The sequence below is a fragment of the Pseudorasbora parva genome, chromosome 10 (assembly GCF_024679245.1).
Source record: "Pseudorasbora parva isolate DD20220531a chromosome 10, ASM2467924v1, whole genome shotgun sequence".
NCBI lineage: Eukaryota > Metazoa > Chordata > Actinopteri > Cypriniformes > Gobionidae > Pseudorasbora > Pseudorasbora parva.
The window spans coordinates 43725211-43752644 of NC_090181.1; the positions used below are offsets into that span (position 1 = coordinate 43725211).

The 27434-nt window shown below is 40.4% G+C and overlaps 2 protein-coding genes across 2 annotated transcripts in view; one reads left to right on the forward strand and one right to left on the reverse strand.

Moving 5' to 3' along the window:
* The window catches only part of eipr1 (EARP complex and GARP complex interacting protein 1), a 68145-nt gene extending 60594 nt beyond the window's left edge, over positions 1-7551 (reverse strand). The window contains exons 1-3 of the mRNA XM_067454733.1: positions 7392-7551; positions 6770-6853; positions 360-492 (exon numbers count right to left, since the gene is read on the reverse strand). Coding sequence (XP_067310834.1) covers positions 360-492; positions 6770-6853; positions 7392-7433 — 259 coding nt within the window. The 5' untranslated portion in view covers positions 7434-7551. The remainder of the gene's footprint in view (positions 1-359; positions 493-6769; positions 6854-7391) is intronic.
* A 108-nt stretch (positions 7552-7659) lies between these two features.
* The window catches only part of trappc12 (trafficking protein particle complex subunit 12), a 43547-nt gene continuing 23772 nt past the window's right edge, over positions 7660-27434 (forward strand). Inside the window, exons 1-3 of the mRNA XM_067456217.1 lie at positions 7660-7747; positions 11826-12982; positions 17948-18064. Coding sequence (XP_067312318.1) covers positions 11846-12982; positions 17948-18064 — 1254 coding nt within the window. The 5' untranslated portion in view covers positions 7660-7747; positions 11826-11845. The remainder of the gene's footprint in view (positions 7748-11825; positions 12983-17947; positions 18065-27434) is intronic.

Genomic DNA, 27434 nt, shown 5'->3' on the forward strand with positions numbered 1-27434 from the left:
GTAATGTAGGGGGTGGGGCTTCAGATTCTAGAGAGCCTGTGATTGGATAGAAAATCTGATGAGAAGCTGAAGTGCAGAGTGATGTCATCAAAATCATTGATCAATATTGGTGGAAGTGAGAGACTGTAAGTTTTGAATGATAATATGTTTTAAATGTTAATTTTGTCATTGTTTTGGAGCACACTAGCTTATAGATACTAAGACTAACATATTCATACTAAAAGCCAAACAACTTAAATTTTGATTCCATGGGGACTTTAAGAGTTCAAACCTGTCTGTCTCTTGGGTGCACATTTCTATGATTGTTTGCACAGGAAACCTTAAAACACAAACTGTGCGAGAGGAAGAGAAAGACTCACTCTTGTTGTAGCATGTGGTCAGCACCGCCTTGTCTGCAGGGCTGCCGCTGATGTGCCATATCTCGCCAGCATCGTGCAGGAGTACGCTCTTATTAATCATATTATTCTCATCATCAAAGTCAATGATGTGAATCTGTGGAAGCGAAAGAATAAAAAGCTCAGCGCTGAGGAAAGCGTCCGGATGGCAGTTCAAAGAGCTGGGACTTCACTCGCAGATATTTACTTTAATATGACAGCAAATGAAATCTCAAACGCTTTATAACTTCACACACTCCTGACACTGATTTCCCAGCTTTTATTTCAACTTTGAAGCGACTGCATCTTTTAAACCTGCGTTAGATGCATAAATGTTATGCAAAGCATCATACATTTGAAGAGTTATTATTATTTTACTGAGAGACGGCTGACATGTGCACTGTGGGAGATATTCGACTGGAAGTGATTTTCATTATGTACATAGTGTAATTATGACAACTTCACAAAACAATTCTAAACATCCTTAAAATAAGATCAATTCACTGAAGAAGCAAACGTTCTAAATAGATATCTTGAATATTTTTTGGGATAAATACATTTATAATCTTTATAAGCTTAGACAAATAATTTACATTTACATTTAGCAGATGCTTTTATCCAATTTAGATTTTTTTATATAAGTTCAGTGACATTTTTAAAGTAATTTAAGTATTACATATTTTATTTTAAAGCAGTACTGTATGCATCAACAAATAAACCTATACCCTATATTTAATGCTTTTACTGATTTTTTTTTTTACCTAGTTTATATGGGGATAGTTTTGTTGCATTATTCCAAACAAATCGATAGTTATCCACAAATAAATGTAAAGAGATTCACACAAATTGAATAAATTCACAAATAAATAGAATGAGATCCAAAAATATATGCAGGAGTTTCACAAAAGTTAATTAGATTCACAATTTGTGAATAACAAAAAAATCCAAACATTTATTTTTATGTCAAATAGAACTTTATTTGTGGATCTCTTCTTGCACATTTGTAAATCGCAGCACAGCGCGTGGATTCTGAAACATTTCTAGCGTCTAGACTCCACATGACATGGGCTGAAATAGTGATGTAAGAATGATCCTCCACCTATACTGATTTTAGTATCTGAATGTCATACTAACTACCTGTATGCAAAACTAGACCAAAAGGTATTAGTCTTGCTGACTTGTGTAGGTGTATGAAGTCAGGGGGTAATCTAGCGCTCGGAAAGCGTTCCACCCATAGGGGCGGCCGTTGCTAACCAAGCCATCACCTGCTGTTAGCATCCCATTGACTCCCATTCCTTTTTGAGTCACTTTGACAGTGAATAACTTTACATCTGAGGTGTTTAAAGACTCCATTTGTCCATTGTTTATTTCTAAAGAAACACGACAATGCATAAAAGCTTCATTACCTTGTATCTTACACTACCGCCCGTAGAAGCTGTTTTTGTAAAAATAGGCTAACGATTGCGTCATAACCAACACGACTCTCGCACAGTTGAGAAATTACCGTATAGACAGGAGGAGACGCTCAGAAGCAATCTTTTACTGTCTATGAGACAGTCGGGGGGACGTGGAGACATAAAGTCTGATAAAGTCAAGGGAGAAGAATGGGGAGAAGCCCATAGTGAGCCAAAAGCAACGGGAGAAAATATTTAAACAACGTGATTCAGATTTCACTTTCCACAACTACTAGAAGACCTACAGCTGTCAGACAGGAGGCTCACGTCACATCTACGTCCTCAAGCTCAGTCTGAGCCGGCGCAGTTCGCTCAGCCATCAGGAAGTGAGTGCTTCTAATTGACTTCATTTTCCGCCGTTGAAGTCTATGGGGTCGCTGTGTCCATTTATTTTACTGTCTATGGTATGAAGTGAGCATGTTAGTCTGAGAGAGAGACAGAGAGAGCGCATGCATACGTGAGGGCATCTCTGCCTTTCAGGCTGCTGAAAGTTGGAGAGGAAGCCATTAACCTTGGGTTGGACCGCAATGAAGGAGAATTATTAGGCAACGTTATAATTTTATGGAGGGAAGCAATACAAATAAATTCCAATGGCTGGACAGGATAATTGGAGGCGTTGGAAGGTTCTGTAATGAGCGCTGGGGTTGGAGAGACTTGCTCGTGATTTATGAGAATGGCTTGTGAATTATCACATGGGCCTCGTCTCTTGCCGTAGACATAACGTGAAGGAGGGGTCAGGGGCTCAGGTAGAGAATGGCCTCCACTTTAGGCCCATTCATGCCCAGGACGGAAGTGAAGTGTCACTTCAGTGATGACACACAGGCCTCAGGACAGTGTGTATCGCTCTGCTGCTCGAGGGCGGAAGGAAATGACCTGCTGCAGGGTAAGTTTATGAAGTTTTTTGATCACAGTAAATAATAATGTTCTTACCATACAAATCATTTTGATACTGTATATGTTTGAACAAGAAAAAAATAAACTAGTTAGCAGCTGCCCAGTGAGAAAATTATCTTAATACAGTTATCCAATCAGGCATAACATTATGACATTAACAATATAATATTGTGTTGGTCCCCCTTTTACTGCCAAAACAGCCCTGACTCATAGAGGCATGGACTCCACTGGACCCCTAAAGGTGTGCTGAGGTATCTGGCACCAATATGTTAGCAGCAGATCCTTTAAGTTCTGTCAAGGATCGGACTTGTTTGTTAAGCACATCCCACAGATGCTCGATTGGATTGAGATCTGGGGAATTTGGAGGCCAAGTCAACACTTCACACTCGTTGTTGTGCTCCTCAAACCATTCCTGAAGCATTTGTGCTTTGTGTCAGGAGCATTATCCTGCTGGAAGAGCCACAGCCATCAGGGAATACCGTTTCCATGAAAGGGTGAACATGGTCTGAAGCAATGCTTAGGTAGGTGGAGCGTGTCAAAGTAACATCCACATGGATGAAGGACCCAAGGTTTCCCAGCAGAACATTGCCCTAAGCATCACACTGCCTCCGCCGGCTCGCCTTCTTCCCATAGTGCATCCTGGGGCCATGTGTTCCCCAGGTAAGTGACTCACACGCACCCAGCCATCGACGTGATAAAAAAGAAAACGTGATTCATCAGACCAGGCCACCTTCTTCCTTTGCTTGCAGAACCAGCATTAACTTCTTGAGCAATTTGAGCTCCAGTAGCTCGTCTGTTTGATCGGACCACACGGGCCAGCTTTCGCTCGCCACGTGCATCAATGAGCCTTGGCCGCCCATGACCCTGTGGCCGGTTCTCCACTGTTCCTTCCTTGGAGCACTTTTGATAGATACTGACCACTGCAGACCGGGAACAGCCCACAAGAGCTGCAGTTTTGGAGATTCCCTGACTCAGTCATCTTGCCATCACAATTTGGCCCTTGTCAGAATTGTTCCAATCCTAACACTTTCCTATTTTTCCTGCTTCTAACACATCAAATATGAGGACAAAATGTTCACTTGCTGCCTAATATAACCCACCCACTTACAAGTGCCATGATGAAGAGATCATCAGTGTTATTCACTTCACCTGTCAGTGGTCATAATGTTATGCCAGATCAGTGTATAGGCAGAGTCCGTGGGACTCAGAGATCCGGTGACGCCGAATGACTAGGAGGCCAATGCCCGACGTGGTGCCCGGGTGCCAAGAGTCTACGGCAACGATGGATTGAGGACTGCAGTGGAGCCTGATGCCCGTTTCACAAACTCCGTTTGCAGTATGTGGTGCGTAATTTTTTTCCATACCCATGTTAACGGATTACAGCTTTCAGACTGTGCTCGGATTTGGTCCGCCGATCCATTCTAGGTGCGTGCCTATACAGAAGTGACTGTGCGGCGATCGTTTCTGCACCAAGTCTATTTTTTGCTGTGCTGGATGAGCTGAATTAAAGGGACAGAGCATTGTTTGCATTAAAATAAACATGTATTGACACGAAAATTTAGTAATTTCACCACAGATCCATAATATTTAAAATTATACTCCGTTACAAAGTCATCACATGGCTTTTGGATAGCACTCATCCTTCCTCCTTTCTTGGAGGAGGAAAAAAAAGTTATTTATGACCTGCTGAAATTTTTGTAAAAAAAAAAAAAAAAGTAAAAAGATTTACGAAATAAAAGACAAGATTTTTTGTCTATTGTACTGATTTTAATATTGGCTATAACATACGTTTAAATGTTTTGCCACTTGCGTTGCATGAGCAACGTAATATATAAATCTAAAGGCTATATAAAGTAAATGGAATAAAGAAATTGAATAAAACTTTGTTTATATTAAGTGCTTTTAAACGTTTCGTCTATGACAGACTGTATTCAAGTGAATTGCATTTATGACAAGCCATGTTCAGTAGCCTAACAACTTTTAAATGTGAAATAAAAATTATGAATAAATGCTGTGTTTGTGGTATAAAGCAGCGGATCAGTCACCGCATACGAACTGCAGACGGAGTATGTGTGAAATGGTCGTTACTGACCAGGGCGAAGCCAGAGGAACAAGGGAAGCCGGAAGGACGGTGGTCCAGGGTGAAGCTGATTGGTCGATAGGCAGAGGTGGAACTGAGGGCTCAAGGCGGAGCCCGGACAAGGCGGAGCCCGGAGGTAAATGGTAAATGGACTGCATTTATATAGCGCTTTTAACAGACCCTATGGCCATCCAAAGCGCTTTACATCTTGCCTCACATTCACCCATTCATACACCGACGCCGATGTCAGCCATGTATGGCGCCATCCAGCTCGTCGGGAGCAGCTGGGGTTAGGTGTCTTGCTCATGGACACCTCGACACTTGGTCAGGTGGAACCGGGGATTGAACCACCAACCTTTCGGTTTGTAGACAATCTACATGAATCACTGAGCCACTGCTGCCCCAATGCCAGGACAAAGCTGGACTGGAAGTCCCAACGTGGAACAGGGTTGCTTGGCAAATATGATGGTGGAGCTGAGGTTTGAAGGGATTCAGCGGAGGCAGAGCTGGGGGAATGTCTGAGGGAATGAGTGGCAGTGGAGCATGCAGGAGAGGAAGAGTGGGTGTGGGAGCAATTACAAACTTGGGATGGACAGGACCAATGACAATGATTTGCTCCGCATCATGTTTAGGGGCGTGAAAATGTAAAGGCAATGTCCCTGCAATTACAGACTGACATGCATCTATAAATTATTCATTCAAGAACGTTGCGCACGTTTACTGTGACAATGGAGCCGCGAACTTCACATACGACCAGTGTTTAGACGATCCTGCAAAGCGCTCGTTGTCACAGTTGTAAACACGACGGCGTTCTTCTTCCACGAAACTTAACATCAAGAACATCCAAGTAAACAAAGACTTCTGAACTAGGGGTGAACGATTATTTTTGTTATTTTAATTTATCTTTGTTATTAAAAATAAGAACTAAAAACAGTAGTCTTCACATGGATTAAACATACACTGATACATAATTAAGCTAAAAAGGTTATTCAGCCAAGAGCAGGTATCCAGACAGACAGCGGCAGGTATACTGTATTAGCCGCCTGTCACTTTAAGACCTAATGCATGAGTTTATTAACACACATTTTGTTTTCTTTCCCCAACTGATATCATTCACTTAAAGCATAACCAACTGTGTTTACATGAATACTCATCAAGGCAGCCATTTTGACATAACTGCGTGTATTTGACAGTCTTGAGTGTGAAACAAGATACGCAAGACTGCAACGGAGTTGTTTTCGCAAGTTATGTTATATACTCTATTTAACATCAAGCAAGTCACATAAGTAACAGTGGTCGTGTGCCCAGTCTATTCTCTGCTATATGCGTTGACTTAAAACGTAAACCTTTCACAATGTTGAAGTAGCCTATTAAAATCATTCAGATATTGTGTGCCGTTGTGATATGCATATCGCAATATACATTTGCAATATTTTGATAATTTCGATATATTGCACAGCCCTATTATGAAACAAACCAAATTAATCCACAAACGAGCAGGTAACGTGACAGTGTGCAAAGAAAGCAACACAAAGAATGAAAGGAAATGAGGAACTTAGACAGTGATGAACCAACTACAGTACAGACATGTGTACGCGTTAATAAATGCCAATGGTAACTAATGACTGGAGGGAAACTAGTACAAAAGGAACACTTCACCTTACATGTTAATTTGTAATTTGCTCCTAACCTGCCATGACAGATTAAAATATTTTGTTGTGCTGTATTTCTGTGGTATTGTCCTAACTAACATTAGTGTTTTATGAAATTATAAATTAACAATAAATATGAAACAGACTCATTCAGAAACCTGCTCTAAAGAGTCGTGAACACTTTTTGCCATTGAGAAAGTGTCCCAATCAACTTGAATTCACCCCATGTAACATGGGCACTGACATCATTATAGAAAATATGAGGACTCAAGATAAAACTACAGCATACACAATCCCATGTGTACATTCACTCACCTGGTTATCAAATTTGAGTGACTGTGTGCCCACTAGAAACCTGATGGCATCTGTCTCAGCTGTCTGAGCTGTCAGGGCACGCGCCTGAAAACATGCGGAGAAGATGACAGCCGATGCATTAATCATACACAACCAAAATAAAAGAAAATGCAATACATATATGACACAAAATACCTGAGAGCTAGTCCCTACCTAGACTGCATTTTTGGGGTGTCATAGTTGAGCTCATTAATGTGTTATGTATGTGTGGTGTGGTGTGGTGTGGTGTGTGTGTGTGTGTGTGTGTGTGTGTGTGTGTGTGTGTGTGTGTGTGTGTGTGTGTGTGTGTTTATATAGTGGTATCATATAGTAATACAATCTCTTTTATTTTTGCCATGGCTTATGAAATATGAATATAGCAATAATTTATCCATGTATACTTACATTTAAGTGTTATGGTATATTACCATGTGATTCCATACTTATACATTGTTTGAGATAGATATGGAACGGAAAATATCTCTCAATTTGTCATTTTTAATACAAAAACATGTTTTAATAATCATTACAACACTGAAGCACAGGTCCTAAATATGAAAATGTGATGTGTGCAAGAATAACAAAATAAACCGTGCTACAGTACCTGAAACTCCAAGCCATAAATAACTGGTGCATCATCCTCCATCTTCAGTCTTTCGTTTATTTATCTATGATTTAATTTAGAGTAAAACATTCTCCTGTTTATCAAATACTGATGGCATACACAGCAGTTCCGCGAACGTAAAATGGAACTTACGCAAACGGCGTACGGGATCTTACGTAACGTTGTTCTCTGTGAGTTCGTGTGCTGTGCTTTGTGAACGGAAATGTTGTTCGAGAATACAAGCCTCCCCCGTAGCGAGGATGTTTGACAACTATCGCACACCGTAGATCTCTTCTTACGTCAATGCGCATGCGTGTGTTTACACTGCTGTCATCACAGCGTTCATTTCACTGAAGGTAAAATCATGTTTTAACTGTTTTATCATAATGTAATTTTCTCTCTCTGCGTAAGTGTTGTGGAGAACATGACGGTCTCCTATATGTCAATTCAACAGTTATTGCATTTTAGTCTAGATTCGTCATGTTGTTGCTACAGTGCTCTTCAGACTTGCAGCATATTGATAATCAGGTATTTTAGTCATATTTCTGTTCTAATTTTCTCCTCCAGAAGAATGATTTCTAAAATTATTCATATAATTAATCCATGGAGCTTATTTGACATTATGTAATGTTTTGAAACGATAAAGGTTCAAGGGTTTTATTTATTTAAAAAGGCTTAAATCCTGGTTGTCAAATCATAGTATTTAGTCTTTTGATTTATATTATCAGTAATGCGACAGTAATGATATTGTATTTTTATGTTATGCTGTCCTCATAAGTGGACACTTGGACTCAGTTGTTTTAAAAATGAAATGACATGTATAGGTGAAAACAATGGGATTTTTTTTTTTCAGTTACCAATCAATGTTTAGGTTTCAGGATTCAACCAAACTTTGTGTAAATATGATTCTCAACTATGATATAACAGAATTAATTGATATACAATTTTACTAGGCATAATGTGTGGGTTTTCCCATTCAATGCAATGGATCCTTTCTATCCTATCTCTCTAATGTGTTCTGATGTGAAGTGTAATCATGGAAATAACAGTTGGCAACATTTTCATAATAGTATCTAATATTTCATAGGAATATTGATATATCATTTCTTTCCTTATTCACTTGTTGTGTCTCCAAAATGCCTGATAAACATGAGTCCTGGGGCTAGCACGATATGTTTAAGCTTAGTTTGTGCCAATCCTGGGTTTTAGGTACCATTACAGTGGTTTGGCTTTTAGCTGTGTTCATCTCGATAGTAACTAACGCTCCACAGCTAACCTGCTCTGGGGCAGCTTATGTTCTGGATACGAGATCTCAAAATGAAATTGGTCCAATCAGCTGAGAGCAACGGGTTGCATCTCTTACTCTCTACTGCAAATTAAAGGACATGACATAGCAAATGATTTCTAAAGACTAAAGCGTCTGGCTTTTAACAATCTATATATATATATATATATATATATATATATATATATATATATATATATATATATATATATATATATATATATATATATATATATATAATACTAATTTTGAATGATTTAGAATTCTTAATAATTTTCAATCATGTAATATTCTGCAGAAGAGAGAAATTAATCTCAGTTCCACTGATCCACAGCATGTGATTGGCTGTTCAGAGTGTGATTGGGTGTTCACTGCTGATGTCACAGTGTGTGATTGGATGTTCACTGCTGATGTCACAGAGTGTGATTGGCTGTTCACTGCTGATGTCACAGTGTGTGATTGGATGTTTCTCTGCTGATGTCACAGCATGTGATTGGCTGTTCACTGCTGATGTCACAGAGTGTGATTGGCTGTTCACTGCTGATGTCACAGAGTGTGATTGGCTGTTTACTGCTGATGTCACAGAGTGTGATTGGATGTTCACTGCTGATGTCACAGAGTGTGATTGGCTGTTCACTGCTGATGTCACAGAGTGTGATTGGCTGTTCACTGCTGATGTCACAGAGTGTGATTGGCTGTTCACTGCTGATGTCACAGAGTGTGATTGGCTGTTCACTGCTGATGTCACAGAGTGTGATTGGCTGTTCACTGCTGATGTCACAGAGTGTGATTGGCTGTTCACTGCTGATGTCACAGAGTGTGATTGGCTGTTCACTGCTGATGTCACAGCTAAACTGCTGAACTCAGGATCAAAGTCTGAGTTAACAGAGAAAGTTGATGATCAGCATCATGGGACCAACAAAGCCTGAATAGTTTGGTTTGGTTTTGTCAACTCATAATTAATCCTGTGACCCTGAGTCTGTTAAACTACCATCATGGTACAGGCCACTGGTGTCCTCTATAGTGGACATTCATGAAATCAAAATTTTGTAACAGACAGTCATAGTTTTATTGGAAACCCCATAACATTTTCCTGAGATGTTGATTTAGAACAACCAATTTGAAAATTAATCAGATATAAATGATAATTACAAACTATTACTAAATATTATCCATCCAATTCAGTCATTTATAAAGACCCAGGAGAAGTCCGGTTGTCCTGGTAAAACCTCAAAACATTTGGTATCTCTGAAAAGCCCTGAATGTGCTCTTTACAGGACATGAAAGACTGAAAACTATGACATGTATGGTGTCAGAGAAAGGCATTAAAATATAATGCCCTTGTACAAGGACAGTGGCGCCCAGGAGGTTAAATATTATTTCACAAACTCCAGTGAAAATAAAAAAATAATATAAATACATCAAAAACTCTTGTGATACTTCAATATGAGAAGAAACCAGAGGAACACAGTAAGATTGACCCTGTGATAAAGAAGTGTGCTTGTAGTTGAATCTTAATATTAATGAAGTACCCACTGTTATGACTGTTTCTTAACACTCATAAGTATGCTTTAAAAAGTGCAGTTTGTAATGAATTATGTCACATTAAAAAATGTTGTACATTTTAAATCATTGTGCTTTAAGTGTGTGTGTGTGTGTGTGTGTGTGTGTGTGTGTGTGTGTGTGTGTGTGTGTGTGTGTGTGTGTGTGTGTGTGTGTGTGTGTGTGTGTGTGTGTGTGTGTGTGTGTGTGTGTGTGTGTCTGTCTGTGTCTGTGTGTCTGTGTCTGTGTGTCTGTCTGTGTCTGTGTGTGTGTCCGTGTCCGTGTCCTCCGTGTCCATGCATGCACAGGTCCGAGGCCATTATCTTTGTAAGCACACATGCAAACACTGATCATGCTCCTGAACACTAAATATTTCTCTTATTTTCGATCTTCCTCATTCATTTTCAGTGGATGGTCATTTTTGACCAAGCTCAGTTCAATGAGGCCTACAATCAGCTAGAAATAGAAATACAAAACCTGTCCTAATTGATAGAATGTTGACAAAAAGATTTAACATAATATTTGGTGATAATATAGCATAACGAGAGATTTATAAGCTATTTTTTAGGCTGCTCATTTTTGGCCAGGAACACCACAAGTATGACAAGGTGGGGGAATTTAAAAAAAAGGTGGTTATACCCTGTGTTAGCAAAGTCAGCAAATTTTAATCAAGTGGGAATAACGTTTTTAGTAACAAGAAAATCTTCTCTTGGTCAAAATGACCCGAGCACAACAGAAATGTACTAAAGTGCAATTTTGATGTAAATGTGTCATTACAAATACTTTTAATGTTTATTTAAAGGAAGTGTATGTAAGATTGCAGCCAAAACTGGTACTGCAATCACTTTCAAATGACTGTTTGTCATACAGTCATACATGTCACAATCAGTGAATCGATTAATGATTTGGGTCGCCAATGTCACGTGATTTCAGCAGTTCAGATCGCGGCAAACTGCTCAAATCACGTGACATTGGCGACCCGAAGCATTAATCGATTCATTGATTTATTAACCGTTTTAATCTTTTTGGAAAAACACGGGAAGAGAGGACAATGCTGAAAAATCAAAATGTATTTTTGATGCTTCAAGAGACTCTAATTAACCCACTGATGTCTCATATGGACTACTGTGATGATGTTTTTATTCCCTTTCTGGACATGGAGGACAGTATAGTGTGCATACACTTGCATACGCTCTCAGACTGAATATACAATATCTTAAACTGTGCGTGAAGATGAACAGAGGTCTTACGGGTGAGGAACGACATTAGGGAGAGGAGTTAATGACATCAATTTCATTTTTGGGTGAACTAACCCTTTAAGTCCTACTTAAGTGGGTCATAACTTAAGTACTAATTAACTCAGCTAATTGCATTTAATATAACTTTAAACTAATACATTTTCATTAAATTAAACATATGATGCAGTTAAGTGTCTGAAAGCATTATATTCAGTTCGCTTTTAAGTAAGTTATATCTGTAATAAGAATGCTAAAGTGTACTTCTTTTTCACAGGGGTGTTTATGTGACTATATATATATATACATATACATTCATTAGCTATTTAGCCTGATTCATTGACCTCTGTTTTGTTTGACTACGAATCACAGGGAACATCCAGGCTGGAGTCATGGACAGCAGTGAAGGTCCAGCTCAGAGGCCTGTTACACTGGATATAGATGGAGCAGATGAGATGCTAAATGAAGTCTCCATCCCACTCCAAACTGACCCAACAGAAGCATCTTTCCAAGAGGAGAGCATCGACCTGGATGCCGAAACGTTTGTTTCACCACGGGATGACAGCACTCACACTGAGAGCTTGATAGACAGGCTGAATGACCAGATGATGGAGAGCGTGATGATCTCAGACTCCCCCAACAGCGAGGAGGAGGACGTCGTTCCCATCGACTCACTTTTGGGGCAGAATGAAGGTGAGGAGGCGTTTGAGTTCAAAACACCAGATGGAGATAGAGAAGAGCAAAAAGATGACAATGCTGCTGAACCTGAGGAGACATCCGAGCCTTTATTGGATGAAGAGATTGAAGATGAGAAGATTGCACAGGTGGATGACAAAAGGGAAATTGTTCCTCCAGACGACCCAAACCCAGAGGTTCCCAAAGCTCAGGAGCCTCTGATGGTCATTGAGATGAATACGGATACGTCCCCTAAAGAGGAGCCTGTACCGGTGTGTACTATCTTCAGCCAGGCTGTGCAACCCAAAGCACAATCCCTGATACCTGACGGCTTTCAGCCCACGCTAGTAAAATCTCCAAGTTTTACCATTGGCACCACAGACACCCCTAACAAACTCATCCCTCAAGTGTGCCAGCCCAGTCCCAGCCTCAGTAAGTTCTTCACAGATAATTGCGTGGTCAACCCCGCCTCAGACTTCTTCGATTCTTTCACCACATCCACCTCTTTCATATCAATCAGCAACCCGAATGCAGAGCCGCCCAAGACGGCCACCACTCCAGAATCTCCGCCCCAGGAAGCTGTACCGACCAGCACATACTTCGCCCCGGTTGCTACAAAACCGCAAGTAAGTCCTGCGGAGCCCGTGAACAAGCTCCAGGCGGTGTTCTCCAGCGGAGACGACCCATTCGCAAGCGCTCTGATCACCAGCGAGCTGGAAAAGCGCTATGATGCCTGGCTTCCCTCAGACGACACCAGGAAAGTTCTGATATCAGTGGCCACACAGCAGATCAGTCCTGTTCAGATAGACAGAGAGCAGCTGGCCATGCCTGGACTGAAGTTTGACAACCTACAGGTCAGTGCAATTTCACAAAAACACTCAATTTTAAATTTGCACATTCTATGAAATGTAATGTGGTGCATGAAGATTCTTTTAACATATTTTTATTTAAAGCAAAAATAGCATGCAGGCTTGATACGAAATAAGGCCTGTTTATACTAGTGTGTTTTTGTTTAAGAAAGCATAACTTTTTCTGCGGTACGCCTGTCGTCCACTCTACTCCAGTGTTTTAGAACCTTGAAAACGGACACTTTTAAAAAAGCGCTGCAGATCCCGATTTAGTTTGAAAAATCTGGGGTTGCGTTTCAGTGTAAACGGACCAAAATGGAGACTTTTAAAACCGATGGCGTGGCTGCCCACATTACGCTCACTGAAGTACACACACTAAAAGTTTGTCCAACAGTGTGTGAGTACTAAACTAAAGCCCTATTCGGATGGGATTAGTTTAACATAGGGAGGTGGGGGTAAAGTAATTTTACCTCAGGACGTCTGTAATATTAATGGCCAATTCGCACGGGATAAGACATCTTAGTTAAACTAGCAGAAGTGGGAGGAGTAACTCGCTTTACGCACCACATTAACCTCCTTGTCGTCATGTGCGTATGACGTTGCTTCCTTTTATCACGTGAGCAAACACACAACATGAGCGCCAGTCTGAACTTGTGTGTGTATGTGTATACAGTGGGTACAAAAATTATTCAGACCCCCTCATTTTTTTCTCATTAATGTACACAAAGCACCCTAGCCTGACAAGCCAGACCCACATCAAGATGTTTGGTCTGGAAACTCACCATTGACAGGACTCAATCCGAGGGGCGGATAAACGGTTGTCTTTTAAACTCCCTCTGCACGCGATAGGATAGCGCTACCACCAACCAGAGCAACGAAGGTGAAGCAGAGCTTGTTGACAGATTAAACATTCGCCGTATCCGGTCGGCAAAACTCAGAACACATCTTCCCTTTTTAAGAATGACTTCAGTGCCGTTCTTTGTTCTTTTCTCAGAGAAAAGCTTAACTCCAAGTCTTCCAGAGTCGCGGTCAAAGCTGATTCGTAAAACCGCCGTTCCGCCTAACTCAAGAGTTAGGCGACTACAGCTCAGAAGGGTATTGAGAGTTCCTAGACGACACTCGCAGGCAGATTAAATTTGCTGCTGCTAGGGTGCGTCTAGATTTCTAGGCCAACAGCACCCCATATTGACAGAATTGTTGACATTTTTGCAGATTTATTAAAAAAGAAACACTGAAATATCACATGGTCCTAAGTATTCAGACCCTTTGCTCAGTATTTAGTAGAAGCATCCTTTTGATCTAATCCAGCCATGAGTCTTTTTGGGAAAGATGCAAGTTTTTCACTCCTGGATTTGGGGATCCACTGCCATTCCTCCTTGCAGATCCTCTCCAGTTCTGTTGGGTTGGATGGTAAACGTTGGTGGACAACCATTTTCAGGTCTCTCCAGAGATGCTCAATTGGGTTTAAGTTAGGGCTTTGGCTGGGCCATTCTTTACCTCCCTCACCAGGCTCTTCTCCCCTGATAGCTCAGTTTGGCCGGACGGCCAGCTCTAGAAAGGGTTCTGGTCGTCCCAAACATTTTCCATTAAAGGATTATGGAGGCCACTGTGCTCTTAGGAACCTTAAGTGCAGCAAAAATGATTTTGTAACCTTGGCCAGATCTTTGCCTTGCCACAATTCTGTCTCTGAGCTCTTCAGACATTTTCTTTGACCTCATGATTCTCATTTGCTCTGACATGCACTGTGAGCTGTAAGGTCTTATATAGACAGGTGTGTGGCTTTCCTAATCAAGTCCAATCAGTATAATCAAACACAGCTGGACTCAAATGAAGGTGAAGAACCATCTCAAGGATGATCAGAAGAAAATGACAGCACCTGAGTTAAATATATGACTGTCACAGCAAAGGGTCTGAATAGATTTTTAAAGGGATACTTCACCGCTTTTTCATATTAAACTATGTTATTCCCTTAACTAAAACGAGTTGATACACACCTCTCTCGTCTCAGTGTGTGCTCTTAATCTCTCTGACGTGCGGTGATGATTTGATATCATTTAGCTTAGCCCACTAAGCCCAGTTCATTCACTATGGTACCAAACAGAGATCAATTTAGAAGCGACCAAACACCTCCACGTTTCTCTATTTAAATACAGTTACACCAATAGTTGAACGATCAAGTATGGTGACATAAAGTAAAATGTGGCGCTTTTCTAAGCGGATTAAAAAGGAGAACTATAATGTATGACGGAATAGCACTTCTGAGAGTACTTCGGCTCGACGCAGTAAAAAGTCCCGGCTGAAAATCCTCCCTCACATCTCCCGCTCCCCCCATTGACAGAAAGGAGAGGAGGGAGGGGAGATGTGAGGGAGGATTGTTCAGGTGCTTATATACACACGTTATGTAAAAAAGTTAGGTCCAGTCTAACGATTCTGATTGGATTGTGTTGGTAATAGTCCCTTACCTAGAGCTAAAAAGAGTGTTGTGCATCTAATAAGTGCTTTTGATCTTCTTTTTACTTTAAATGGTATGTGTAAAATACTGCTTTTGCTACAGAGTTGTCCCACCACCTACAACGCAAGCAAATGCTTCTTCAAGCAACTACATGCTTGCAAAATGCGCCAAAAGATAATTTTAAACAGGAAATAATGGAATATTATTGTCCATTTTTACAGCGGATCTATTCGAACAGAATTAGTATTAACCAAGGTCATTTTTCCGGACCTTTCTACAAAAGGTAAAAGTCTCGGTAATCTTCCGCCGGTAATGACCCTCACCGCCCCATGTTAAACTAACCCCGTCCGAATAGGTTATCCTAAGTTATCTTTCATGTTTTATTGAGCTTAAACAGTCAAATACACAAAAGGTTTACATAAACACAGTCAGTAATGTCTTAAGCGAATGCAAACAGTTGAAAAAAAAACAGAGGACTCATTTAGTATACACTGATTCATGAATATGCAAATTAGCCCTCCTCCACTCACTCACTCCAGCTGAGATCCACTCTGTCTACTTTTACTCAAGTTACTGTAGTAAACGCTGCACAATGGTATTGCTCTCTACAACGTTAGACACATAACGGTAATTGATATGGTTAGTCTTTTGCTTTCTTGATTACGTTATCAAACAGTGATGTGTTGTTAATGTGACAAAAACCCATGTTCCAGTTTTCCATCTCAGTCTGCCTTCTGAAAATCAGCATCCTTAGAAATGCTTCGAACATCATAGAACGTCAATGGAGAAAGGCTTAATTCATCATAACATCGTAATATACATCAAACACATAATTCACCCGCAATATTGTTAAATGTACTCCATTTGTCAAGCCCTAGTTATGTATATTATATTGCATCTCTGTCAATAGATCCACATATATATTACACACTGCACCTTTAAGCTCACGACAAAAGGAATATATAAAAAACCTTTATTAAATCCACAGGAGATCACAGGAGGACACATTAAATAACCGACACTGATGATAGGACAAAGGAACTAGGGAAACACAAGGCTTAAATACATGGGGAGAGTTATCAAGATAAAACACAATAGGTGTGCAGAACTAATTAACAACCAGGGAAACTAACTAGGGAACACAAGCAAACCAGAACAGGGAAAACAGAACCAAATCACAATGTAACTAAACCAACACCAAAACATTTACATGTGGCACTGAAGACTGGAGTAATGATGTTGAAAATTCAGCTTTGATAACAGGAATAATTTACATTTTACTATATATTTACATAGAAAACTGTTATTTTGAACTGTAATAATATTTCACAATATGACTGTTTTTATTGTATTTATGATTAAATAAATGCAGCATTGGTGAACAGATGAGTCTTAGGGTGCGTTCACACTTGTCATGTTTGGTTCGATTAAAACGAACCCTGGTGCGATTGCTCGGTTAGTGCGGTTCATTTGAACATATGTGAACGCTGCCATCCGAACCCTGGTGCGCACCAAACAAGCGGACCGAGACCGCTAAAAAGATGGGTCTCGGTCCGCTTCCAAACGAACTCTGGTGCGGTTCGATTGATATATGAACGCAACACGGACCAAAGACATGTAAACGGACCAAAAACTGGACGTAATGTCACAAGATGCGACGCATAATGCAGCTGATTTGACGACGCGGAAAGATCAGTGTATCCAAAATGAGAAACTTTAACGTTAGAGGGCAAACGTAGAGCAACGAGGAAGTGCCTAATCAATATTTGGTCAGACGAGCATGTTTCGAAAATGCTAGAAAAAACACACAAAAAGCATACCTGGCTCTTCTCATCAAAGTTCCTGTTGCCCATTATTAGCAGGTGCAGACGACAGCGGCCGTCTCTGTTCTGCACAACGGAGCAAATCCTGCTGCTGTTTTGAATGTTTTGAACATTTTATGAGCTCTTCATGAGTTCTCAGCGGGTAAAAATAATGCCACATGTACACGCATAAAATGATTGCGTTGAATCCAGCACACAGCGTTGTTTTGAATGTTGTGAACATTTCATGAGCTCTTCATGAGTTCTCTGGTAAAAAATAATGCCATATGTACACGCATAAAATGCCCGCGCATGTAATCCGCACACAGCATTGATTTGAATGTTCGGTAAACAAGCTCCTACGTCATATAAGCCGACCAATCAGGTTGTGAGCGTCTCCCTGTGCCTTTGGTTCGGTAACTTTAGGTTCGCTGTTAAAAATGCCCGTGTGAACGCTAAGCGGACCAGGACTATAATGTTTGTTTTTGTTTTTTGGTCCGGACCAAACGAACCAAACGAACCGAACTACAAGTGTGAACGCACCCTTAGAATCTTACCAACCCCAAAACTAGTCCATTTCATGGTGTCTTTAAACCGCAGTAGATAAAAGTGAAGACATAGTGAATAATAATCTCTGTCAGTCTGTTTCATTGTCCCCAGTGTGGGAACGATCTGAAACAGGAAGCGAAGCAGAAACTTAATCTCTGTGATTTGCAGGGTGACGCGGTGAAAGATCTCATGCAGCGTTTTTTGGGCGATCAGGCAGCTATGAAGAGACAGGTGCTCTCGGCCAACTCAGTGGAGCAGAACTTCCTGGGACTCAAGCGACTAATTGTGAGTAGCAGATCATGATTGTTCCTTCACATGCTCTTAATTTTTGACTAATTTCAGACGAGACAGACACGTGTCTTGTGTGTTAAGGCTGGAATACAGTACACATTTTAATATGAGAGTTGGAGGTGAGTGGCATTGTTCACCGTTTCCATTTCTTTTTGAGTTTTATGACTGAAGGCTTATGACAATTTGTTCTGGACTGGAAGGACTGCAAAAATCAGAGCTAAACTGTGCTATTGCAGTGTTTCTCTGAGACTAGGGGTGAACAGATGATCAGAGTGTAGTATGACAGTACTGTTGAAGTCACTCACAATATACAGTGCCCTTCACTTATATTGGTAACCTTGGTAAATATGAGCAAAGATGGCTGTGAAAAAAATCTCCATTGTTTATCCTTTTGATTGTTCCACATTGTGACCACAATTATTGGCGCCCAATTACTGCTACGTCTTTTCCCCAAGATAACAGCTCAGAGTCTTCTCCTATAATGCCTGATGAGTTTGGAGATCAGAGATCATTCCTCCACACAGAATATCTTCAGTTCATCGCTCATCTTCTATAGGGTTCAGCTCTTCTCTTCAGTTCATCGCTCATCTTCTATAGGGTTCAGCTCTTCTCTTCAGTTCATCACTCATCTTCTATAGGGTTCAGCTCTTCTCTTCAGTTCATCACTCATCTTCTATAGGGTTCAGCTCTTCTCTTCAGTTCATCACTCATCTTCTATAGGGTTCAGCTCTTCTCTTCAGTTCATCACTCATCTTCTATAGGGTTCAGCTCTTCTCTTCAGTTCATCGCTCATCTTCTATAGGGTTCAGCTCTTCTCTTCAGTTCATCACTCATCTTCTATAGGGTTCAGCTCTTCTCTTCAGTTCATCACTCATCTTCTATAGGGTTCAGCTCTTCTCTTCAGTTCATCACTCATCTTCTATAGGGTTCAGCTCTTCTCTTCAGTTCATCGCTCATCTTCTATAGGGTTCAGCTCTTCTCTTCAGTTCATCACTCATCTTCTATAGGGTTCAGCTCTTCTCTTCAGTTCATCACTCATCTTCTATAGGGTTCAGCTCTTCTCTTCAGTTCATCACTCATCTTCTATAGGGTTCAGCTCTTCTCTTCAGTTCATCACTCATCTTCTATAGGGTTCAGCTCTTCTCTTCAGTTCATCACTCATCTTCTATAGGGTTCAGCTCTTCTCTTCAGTTCATCACTCATCTTCTATAGGGTTCAGCTCTTCTCTTCAGTTCATCACTCATCTTCTATAGGGTTCAGCTCTTCTCTTCAGTTCATCACTCATCTTCTATAGGGTTCAGCTCTTCTCTTCAGTTCATCGCTCATCTTCTATAGGGTTCAGCTCTTCTCTTCAGTTCATCACTCATCTTCTATAGGGTTCAGCTCATCTCTTCAGTTCATCACTCATCATCTATAGGGTTCAGCTCTTCTCTTCAGTTCATCACTCATCTTCTATAGGGTTCAGCTCTTCTCTTCAGTTCATCACTCATCTTCTATAGGGTTCAGCTCTTCTCTTCAGTTCATCACTCATCATCTATAGGGTTCAGCTCTTCTCTCCAGTTCATCACTCATCTTCTATAGGGTTCAGCTCTTCTCTCCAGTTCATCACTCATCTTCTATAGGGTTCAGCTCTTCTCTTCAGTTCATCACTCATCTTCTATTGGGTTCAGCTCTTCTTTTCAGTTCATCACTCATCTTCTATAGGGTTCAGCTCTTCTCTTCAGTTCATCACTCATCTTCTATTGGGTTCAGCTCTTCTTTTCAGTTCATCGCTCATCTTCTATAGGGTTCAGCTCTTCTCTTCAGTTCATCGCTCATCTTCTATAGGGTTCAGCTCTTCTCTTCAGTTCATCACTCATCATCTATAGGGTTCAGCTCTTCTCTTCAGTTCATCACTCATCTTCTATAGGGTTCAGCTCTTCTCTTCAGTTCATCACTCATCTTCTATAGGGTTCAGCTCTTCTCTTCAGTTCATCACTCATCTTCTATTGGGTTCAGCTCTTCTTTTTAGTTCATCGCTCATCTTCTATAGGGTTCAGCTCTTCTCTTCAGTTCATCACTCATCTTCTATAGGGTTCAGCTCTTCTCTTCAGTTCATCACTCATCTTCTATTGGGTTCAGCTCTTCTCTTCAGTTCATCGCTCATCTTCTATAGGGTTCAGCTCTTCTCTTCAGTTCATCACTCATCATCTATAGGTTTCAGCTCTTCTCTTCAGTTCATCACTCATCTTCTATAGGGTTCAGCTCTTCTCTTCAGTTCATCACTCATCTTCTATAGGGTTCAGCTCTTCTCTTCAGTTCATCACTCATCTTCTATAGGGTTCAGCTCTTCTCTTCAGTTCATCACTCATCTTCTATAGGGTTCAGCTCTTCTCTTCAGTTCATCGTTCATCTTCAATAGGTTTCAGCTCTTCTCTTCAGTTCATCGCTCATCTTCTATAGGGTTCAGCTCTTCTCTTCAGTTCATCACTCATCTTCTATAGGGTTCAGCTCTTCTCTTCAGTTCATCACTCATCTTCTATAGGGTTCAGCTCTTCTCTTCAGTTCATCGCTCATCTTCTATAGGGTTCAGCTCTTCTCTTCAGTTCATCACTCATCTTCTATACGGTTCAGCTCTTCTTCTCAGTTCATCACTCATCTTCTATAGGGTTCAGCTCTTCTCTTCAGTTCATCACTCATCTTCTATAGGGTTCAGCTCTTCTCTTCAGTTCATCACTCATCTTCTATAGGGTTCAGCTCTTCTCTTCAGTTCATCACTCATCTTCTATAGGGTTCAGCTCTTCTCTTCAGTTCATCACTCATCTTCTATAGGGTTCAGCTCTTCTCTTCAGTTCATCGCTCATCTTCTATAGGGTTCAGCTCTTCTCTTCAGTTCATCGCTCATCTTCTATAGGGTTCAGCTCTTCTCTTCAGTTCATCGCTCATCTTCTATAGGGTTCAGCTCTTCTCTTCAGTTCATCACTCATCTTATATAGGGTTCAGCTCTTCTCTTCAGTTCATCACTCATCTTCTATAGGGTTCAGCTCTTCTCTTCAGTTCATCACTCATCTTATATAGGGTTCAGCTCTTCTCTTCAGTTCATCACTCATCTTCTATAGGGTTCAGCTCTTCTCTTCAGTTCATCACTCATCTTCTATAGGGTTCAGCTCTTCTCTTCAGTTCATCACTCATTTTCTATAGGGTTCAGCTCTTCTCTTCAGTTCATCACTTATCTTCCAAAGGGTTCAGCTCTTCTCTTCAGTTCATCACTCATCATCTATAGGGTTCAGCTCTTCTCTTCAGTTCATCGCTCATCTTCTATTGGGTTCAGCTCTTCTCTTCAGTTCATCACTCATCTTCTATAGGGTTCAGCTCTTCTCTTCAGTTCATCACTCATCTTCCAAAGGGTTCAGCTCTTCTCTTCAGTTCATCACTCATTTTCCAAAGGGTTCAGCTCTTCTCTTCAGTTCATCACTCATCTTCTATAGGGTTCAGCTCTTCTCTTCTCTTCAGTTCATCACTCATCTTCTATAGGGTTCAGCTCTTCTCTTCTCTTCAGTTCATCACTCATCTTCTATAGGGTTCAGCTCTCCTCTTCAGTTCATCACTCATCTTCTATAGGGTTCAGCTCTTCTCTTCAGTTCATCACTCATCTTCTTTAGGGTTCAGCTCTTCTCTTTAGTTCATCACTCATCTTCTATAGGGTCCAGCTCTTCTCTTCAGTTCATCACTCATCTTCTATAGGGTTCATCTCTTCTCTTCAGTTCATCGCTCACCTTCTATTGATTATTTTCTTTTTAGGTTTCCTGAGCTCAAGGAGCTCCTGACTCAACTTATCTCTGCGATTCTCCATCTGTTATCTTGAGTCTTTGTCCACTCAAGCCACTCAGCCACTTTCAATTTAGAGAAGCTCAACAATCTTTTTCTGCACATCAGTACTATATTCTTTGGTTTTACTCATTGTGATGATGATTAAGGGAATTTGTCAAGACATTAAAGGGTTAGTTCACCCAAAAATGAAAATTATTTCATTAATTACTCACCCTCATGTCGTTGGACACCTGTAACACCTTTGTTCATCTTCAGAACACAAATGAAGATATTTTTGTTGAAAGCTGATGGCTGAGAAAGGCTTCAGAAAGGCCTCCATTGGGATTTAGTACATTTCGACTGACCCACTCACATGACCCATAAAAGGCACTAAAGACTTTGTTACAAAGTCCATCTCACTACAGTGGCTGTACAATAATTGTACCAAGCGGCGAGAACAGTTTTTGTGCGCAAAAAAAATCAAAATAATGACTTTATCTGCCAAGATATTGTCTTCCGTGTATGTCTCGGACGTGAACTCGCGCGATAGCGGCGCTCCTCCTCTTCCGGGTCATGTATTTGCAATGATTCGAACGGCAGAGCTGCGTCATATTCTCCCGCATGCGTCAAGTTCACGTCAATAATTTGGTGGATTATATCGTTATTTTGATTTTTGTGCGCACAATAACTATTTTCGTCACATTGTAAAATTATTGTACAGCCACTGTAGTGAGATGGACTTTGTAACGAAGTCTTTAGTGCCTTTTATGGGTCTTGTGAGTGGTCTTTCTTGTGAGGAGGCCTTTCTGAAGCCTTTCTCAGCCATCAGCTTTCAACAAAAAAATCTTCATTAGGAAGATAGATATAGAACCCTATATATCCCATCACATTGCCCATCTCTATCTGAGACACTGTAGGATCTATCATATACCCAGTGCAATGCAGTGCCAGGCGTGACTGCTAGTTTCTGCTAGTTTCAGCCTGGTGCAATTATAATTTCCACGTTGTTTAAATAGCAGATGCACTCGAGCCATCTGTTCACCCATGGGTCTGAAAACCAAGTGTGTTTAGGTGCATTGTTAGAGCATTGCTATTTTGTGGAACTGAAAACGAATGCGCCATTGACCAACAAAAACCTGCTTTTAACGCAGTATATATTTAACGCAATATTAAAAATAACGCAGTATTTTTAGTGTTATTTAAAGGGCATGTTAGTGATATGTGCCTAGGGTGGGTGCAAAAAACACTGTTCTTATTACACACAAATATTTAAATATAAAAAATAAAATAAAAACGCTCATAAATTCCTCCAGGTAAATAGCGAATCCGCCATTGTGTGAGCACAACTGGCTTTTAAAGGGAATGCGAGATGAGACGCTGATTGTTTAATTGCACGTTATGCCCAACACACCCATTAAGAGGCTAGGGACAACCCTTTTGAACCATATGCCTGGAGCGCTGACCATTTTTCCTGTCGCTAAACTAGCAAAAGTGGATTGGACATTGAAGCGCATGGCACAGGTGCACTTCGGGCATGCGCTCAGATCGTTAAAATAGGGCCCTTTAAGTAACTGCAGTGTTCCCATTTGAATAGCTAAACAAACGTGTGTGTGTTTGTGTGTTGTCAGTTAGCGTGTGTTTGTGTTCTTGTATATATGGTTTAAGTGAACACAATTGTTAATCATGACATATTAAAATGTAAACATGGTTTATGAGAACACTTTCCTCTGTCCTCGTAAACCAAATTACTTAATAAACATACTAAACTGGTAGTTAGGTTTTTTTTATTATTAAAAAAAAAAATGCAGAAAGTTTTCTTTGCAAAGTATGTCTATAATGGAGAGTTACGCCTAAACATATACAAGTACGTGTGCGTGCGTGCATGCGTGTGTGCGTGTGTGTGTGTGTGTGTGCAGTCCAGTGCAGTGCTGTATCAGGGAGCATGAAGTGCCAGCTGTAGCCCTAGGGGCCTAAAATTACTGCCTCACTGATTTACCTCTGAACACAAGCGTCAGACACATGCAGACAGGCCTGAGACGCACAGCCTTGCCTGCTGTGCCCACGTCCTTCACTGGATGACAAGGATACACTGCGTGTGTGTGTGTGTGGTGAGTTTCTCTAGGTTAGTGAAGAGGCAGCCTGTAGTGTGGAAGCTTGAGCTTTAATCCCCAGATCCTGGACTTCACAGGCCAGATCAAGAAGAGAAACGTGTGTGAGGTTTAGAATCACTGACACACACACAGGATTAGTCCTCTGTGTATAGTGAGACAGACACAGACACTGCATTGTATCGCTCTTAAAGACCCAGTGTGTGTGTTAACAAAGACATTTACATGTTTGCATTTGGCAGGCACATTTATCCAAAGTGACTAAAATTGCATTCAAGGCATACATTTATTACACTGCAAACAAATTCTGCATGTTTGCCTTGTTTTCAAATTGCATTTATTTGAGAAACAAAATGACTTAAGATATTAAGTCTGAAAAATGTATCAGAATTAAGTGAATTAATGAATATTATTACACGGCTCTGTGAAATACTTGATTCTGATTGGTCAATCGCGCATTCCAGCGGTACGTTATTTCCAGATAACACCCGCTCATCCGGGTACTACGAGATATCTTGACCGATACTACTTCTATTCTTAACGCTGGCGCCATCTTGTGGCTTAAACAGCCGTGGGTTACAATGGAAGACAAGGCAGGTTTCCTTTATAACGTTTTTAATATAGATATGTCGGGGTCCTAATAGGGTCCTGATCACTCTGTCGGGGTTTATTCTGCGTTAACAACCGGCTGGGTGTACATTATCCCTTACTTATTCTCCCTTTAAATTAAGGTTATTTTTCCTGTCTGACAGATTACAAAGCTTGATATCTTAAGCCATTTTACTTCTGAAGGAAATGTATCATGATTTAAGAGCATTTAGATATTTGCTGCCTTTACATTTTTTTTAAGTACGATCAAATATTATACTTCAAGTGCGTAATTTTTAACATAAATTATAATAAACTCAATATAATATACCTTAAATATTAAAAAAAAGTGTAATTGCTGAAAGTAATGTAAAAACATAAGTTGCCACGACTTGCTGATTATATAATTTGTTTATGACCATGTGCCCTTAAAGGGATCCCATGGTGTTGAGACTTGTATGGCTTAATATAACATAAATGATGTCTCTTACTGAATTATGTGGTAGAAAACCCATGAAAGATCTACGTTATTTAAAAAATCGATTTTATATTTGGACCATGGGCGGCGCCATTTTGTTTGCGTTCTAGGTTGATGACGTAGAGTGGTTGCACTCCTCAATCAGCTGGCGTTACCCGTAGCTATTTTTACCACAACGCAACTCGAAAATTGTTTCAGAGTTAAACAAAACCAATGAATTGCTTTGTAATTATACTTAAAACACACTCAAACATACATGTGCACACAAACTCACCTACACAACACAAACAGATCGGCGGGCGCGCACACACACCTGACTGCTCTGTCTCAATCGCATGCATCATCACCAAAACATCCTGCCTCTCTTCCTCACGTTACTTTATCCCATCGTCCTACCTAGATATTTCCCTCTGCTGGTCACATTAGGCATTATAGTTAATCTACTATCAACAGTCTATCTAGGGAACAGGATGTGTTGAACAGGATATCAACACAGGGAATAGATTGAGGGTTATGTATGCGCGCGCAGTGCGTGCGTGTGTGTGTGTGTTCGGGCCGATCTGTTGGGGTGTGTGTGTGTTCGCGCCGATCTGTTGGGGTGTGTGTTCGCGCCGATCTGTTGGGGTGTGTGTGAGTCTGTGTGAGAGAGAGAGTTTGTGTGCACATGTATGTTTGGGTGCGTGAAGTCGGACAGCTGTTTGTAAATCGGCTTTACTCGTTATTGCGGTGGAACGTGAGACTGAATGACTGCACTCGAACATGTCCACTATGGTGTCGGACAACACTACAAATGTCCGTCCCTTCAAATAATGCCCTATTTAAGGGTATAGGGTCGATTTCAGATTCAGCCCCTGTCGTGGAGACTGAGCAGCCCAACATCTCGATTGAGACAGAGCCTGTCGTGTGCGCGCCCGCCGATCTGTTTGTGACTTGTGTAGGTGAGTTTGTGTGCACATGTATGTTTGAGTGTGTTTTAAGTACAATTACAAAGGAATTCATTGGTTTTGTTTAACTCTGAAACAATTTTCGAGTTGCGTTGTGGTAAAAATAGCTACGGGTAATGCCAGCTGATTGAGGAGTGCAACCACTCTACGTCATCAACCTAGAACGCAAATAAGATGGCGCCGCCCATGGTCCAAATATAAAATCGATTTTTTAAATAACGTAGATCTTTCATGGGTTTTCTACTACATAATTCAGTAAGAGACATCATTTATGTTATATTAAGCCATACAAGTCTCAACACCAGGGGATCCCTTTAAGCCTTGATAAATCCATGGCTGACAAAAAATTATATTAGGTAAAAATATTGGCAATTAAACGGTAATCTGACACGTCCCACCCAAACTCACTGTTTCAATAAGAAATATGGACTGGAAAAAAAAACAGACCTCATCATGCCATTTAATTTTTTAGTATGCTTGATTTACCCTTCGATAAGAAGATGTGTTTCCAAATATGGTCATTTTCTGCTTCACCACATCTGTTTGGCTTTTCTTTGTGCCGTGTTAAACCCGAGGAGGGAGAAACATCGCTGTGTGTTGACATGTTATGCTGATTTACGTCACATACTTGTTGAGGTCATGTGGTCATTTAACTTTAAACTTCACTGTAAATAATAATATAATGTGCAATTACGCATGTGAATTTGTCTGGTTGTTTAACTTTAAGCCAGGAGTACAGTGCTGATATTGAGCATTAAGATTTTATGTCGGGTCAAATTTATTTGTATAGCGCTTTTCATAATACACAGTTTCAAAGTAGCTTTATAGAAAATCATGATGTTACTGTTTCTAATATCTTAAATACAACTAGTAACTAGAAAAATGATTACTAAATAAATGTAATTGTTTTCACAATGAGCAGATTTATTCAGATTCTAAGCAATCTCAACTAATGGATTTTTAAAATATGACTTTAAATAAAATCAAATAGGTTTTATAAATAGAAATTAAATCGAATTCAAATAAGAGTTAATAAACTATGCTGTCGTTTCATTTATCTGTGACTGACAAATATAACTCTTTTTATTAAGTTTATTAGTTTGTTAATGTTAAAGGAACTGTATGTAAGAAATGTATTTCAATTAATCATAAAATGGCCCTGATATGTCACTAGACGTTCATTTCAAATATTTATATCACTGCCTACGGTAGTCTGGCCGGGATATTGTCATTTAAAAGTTGTTGTTGCAGCCCTCAACTGATGTTGATGTTGACATGTGTTTTGGCCTGAAGCTCCACCCTCCACCTATCGACCAATCATGAAGTCAGTAGTGTTTGGGCATCTGGGTTGCCAGATCTGCTCTAGTTACCACAGCTGCAAATCTACCAACGTTCCTGATGATCCTGCAGCCAATCTGGCAACCTCGAGTCAGGGGGAGAGGGAGAGGGATACACCG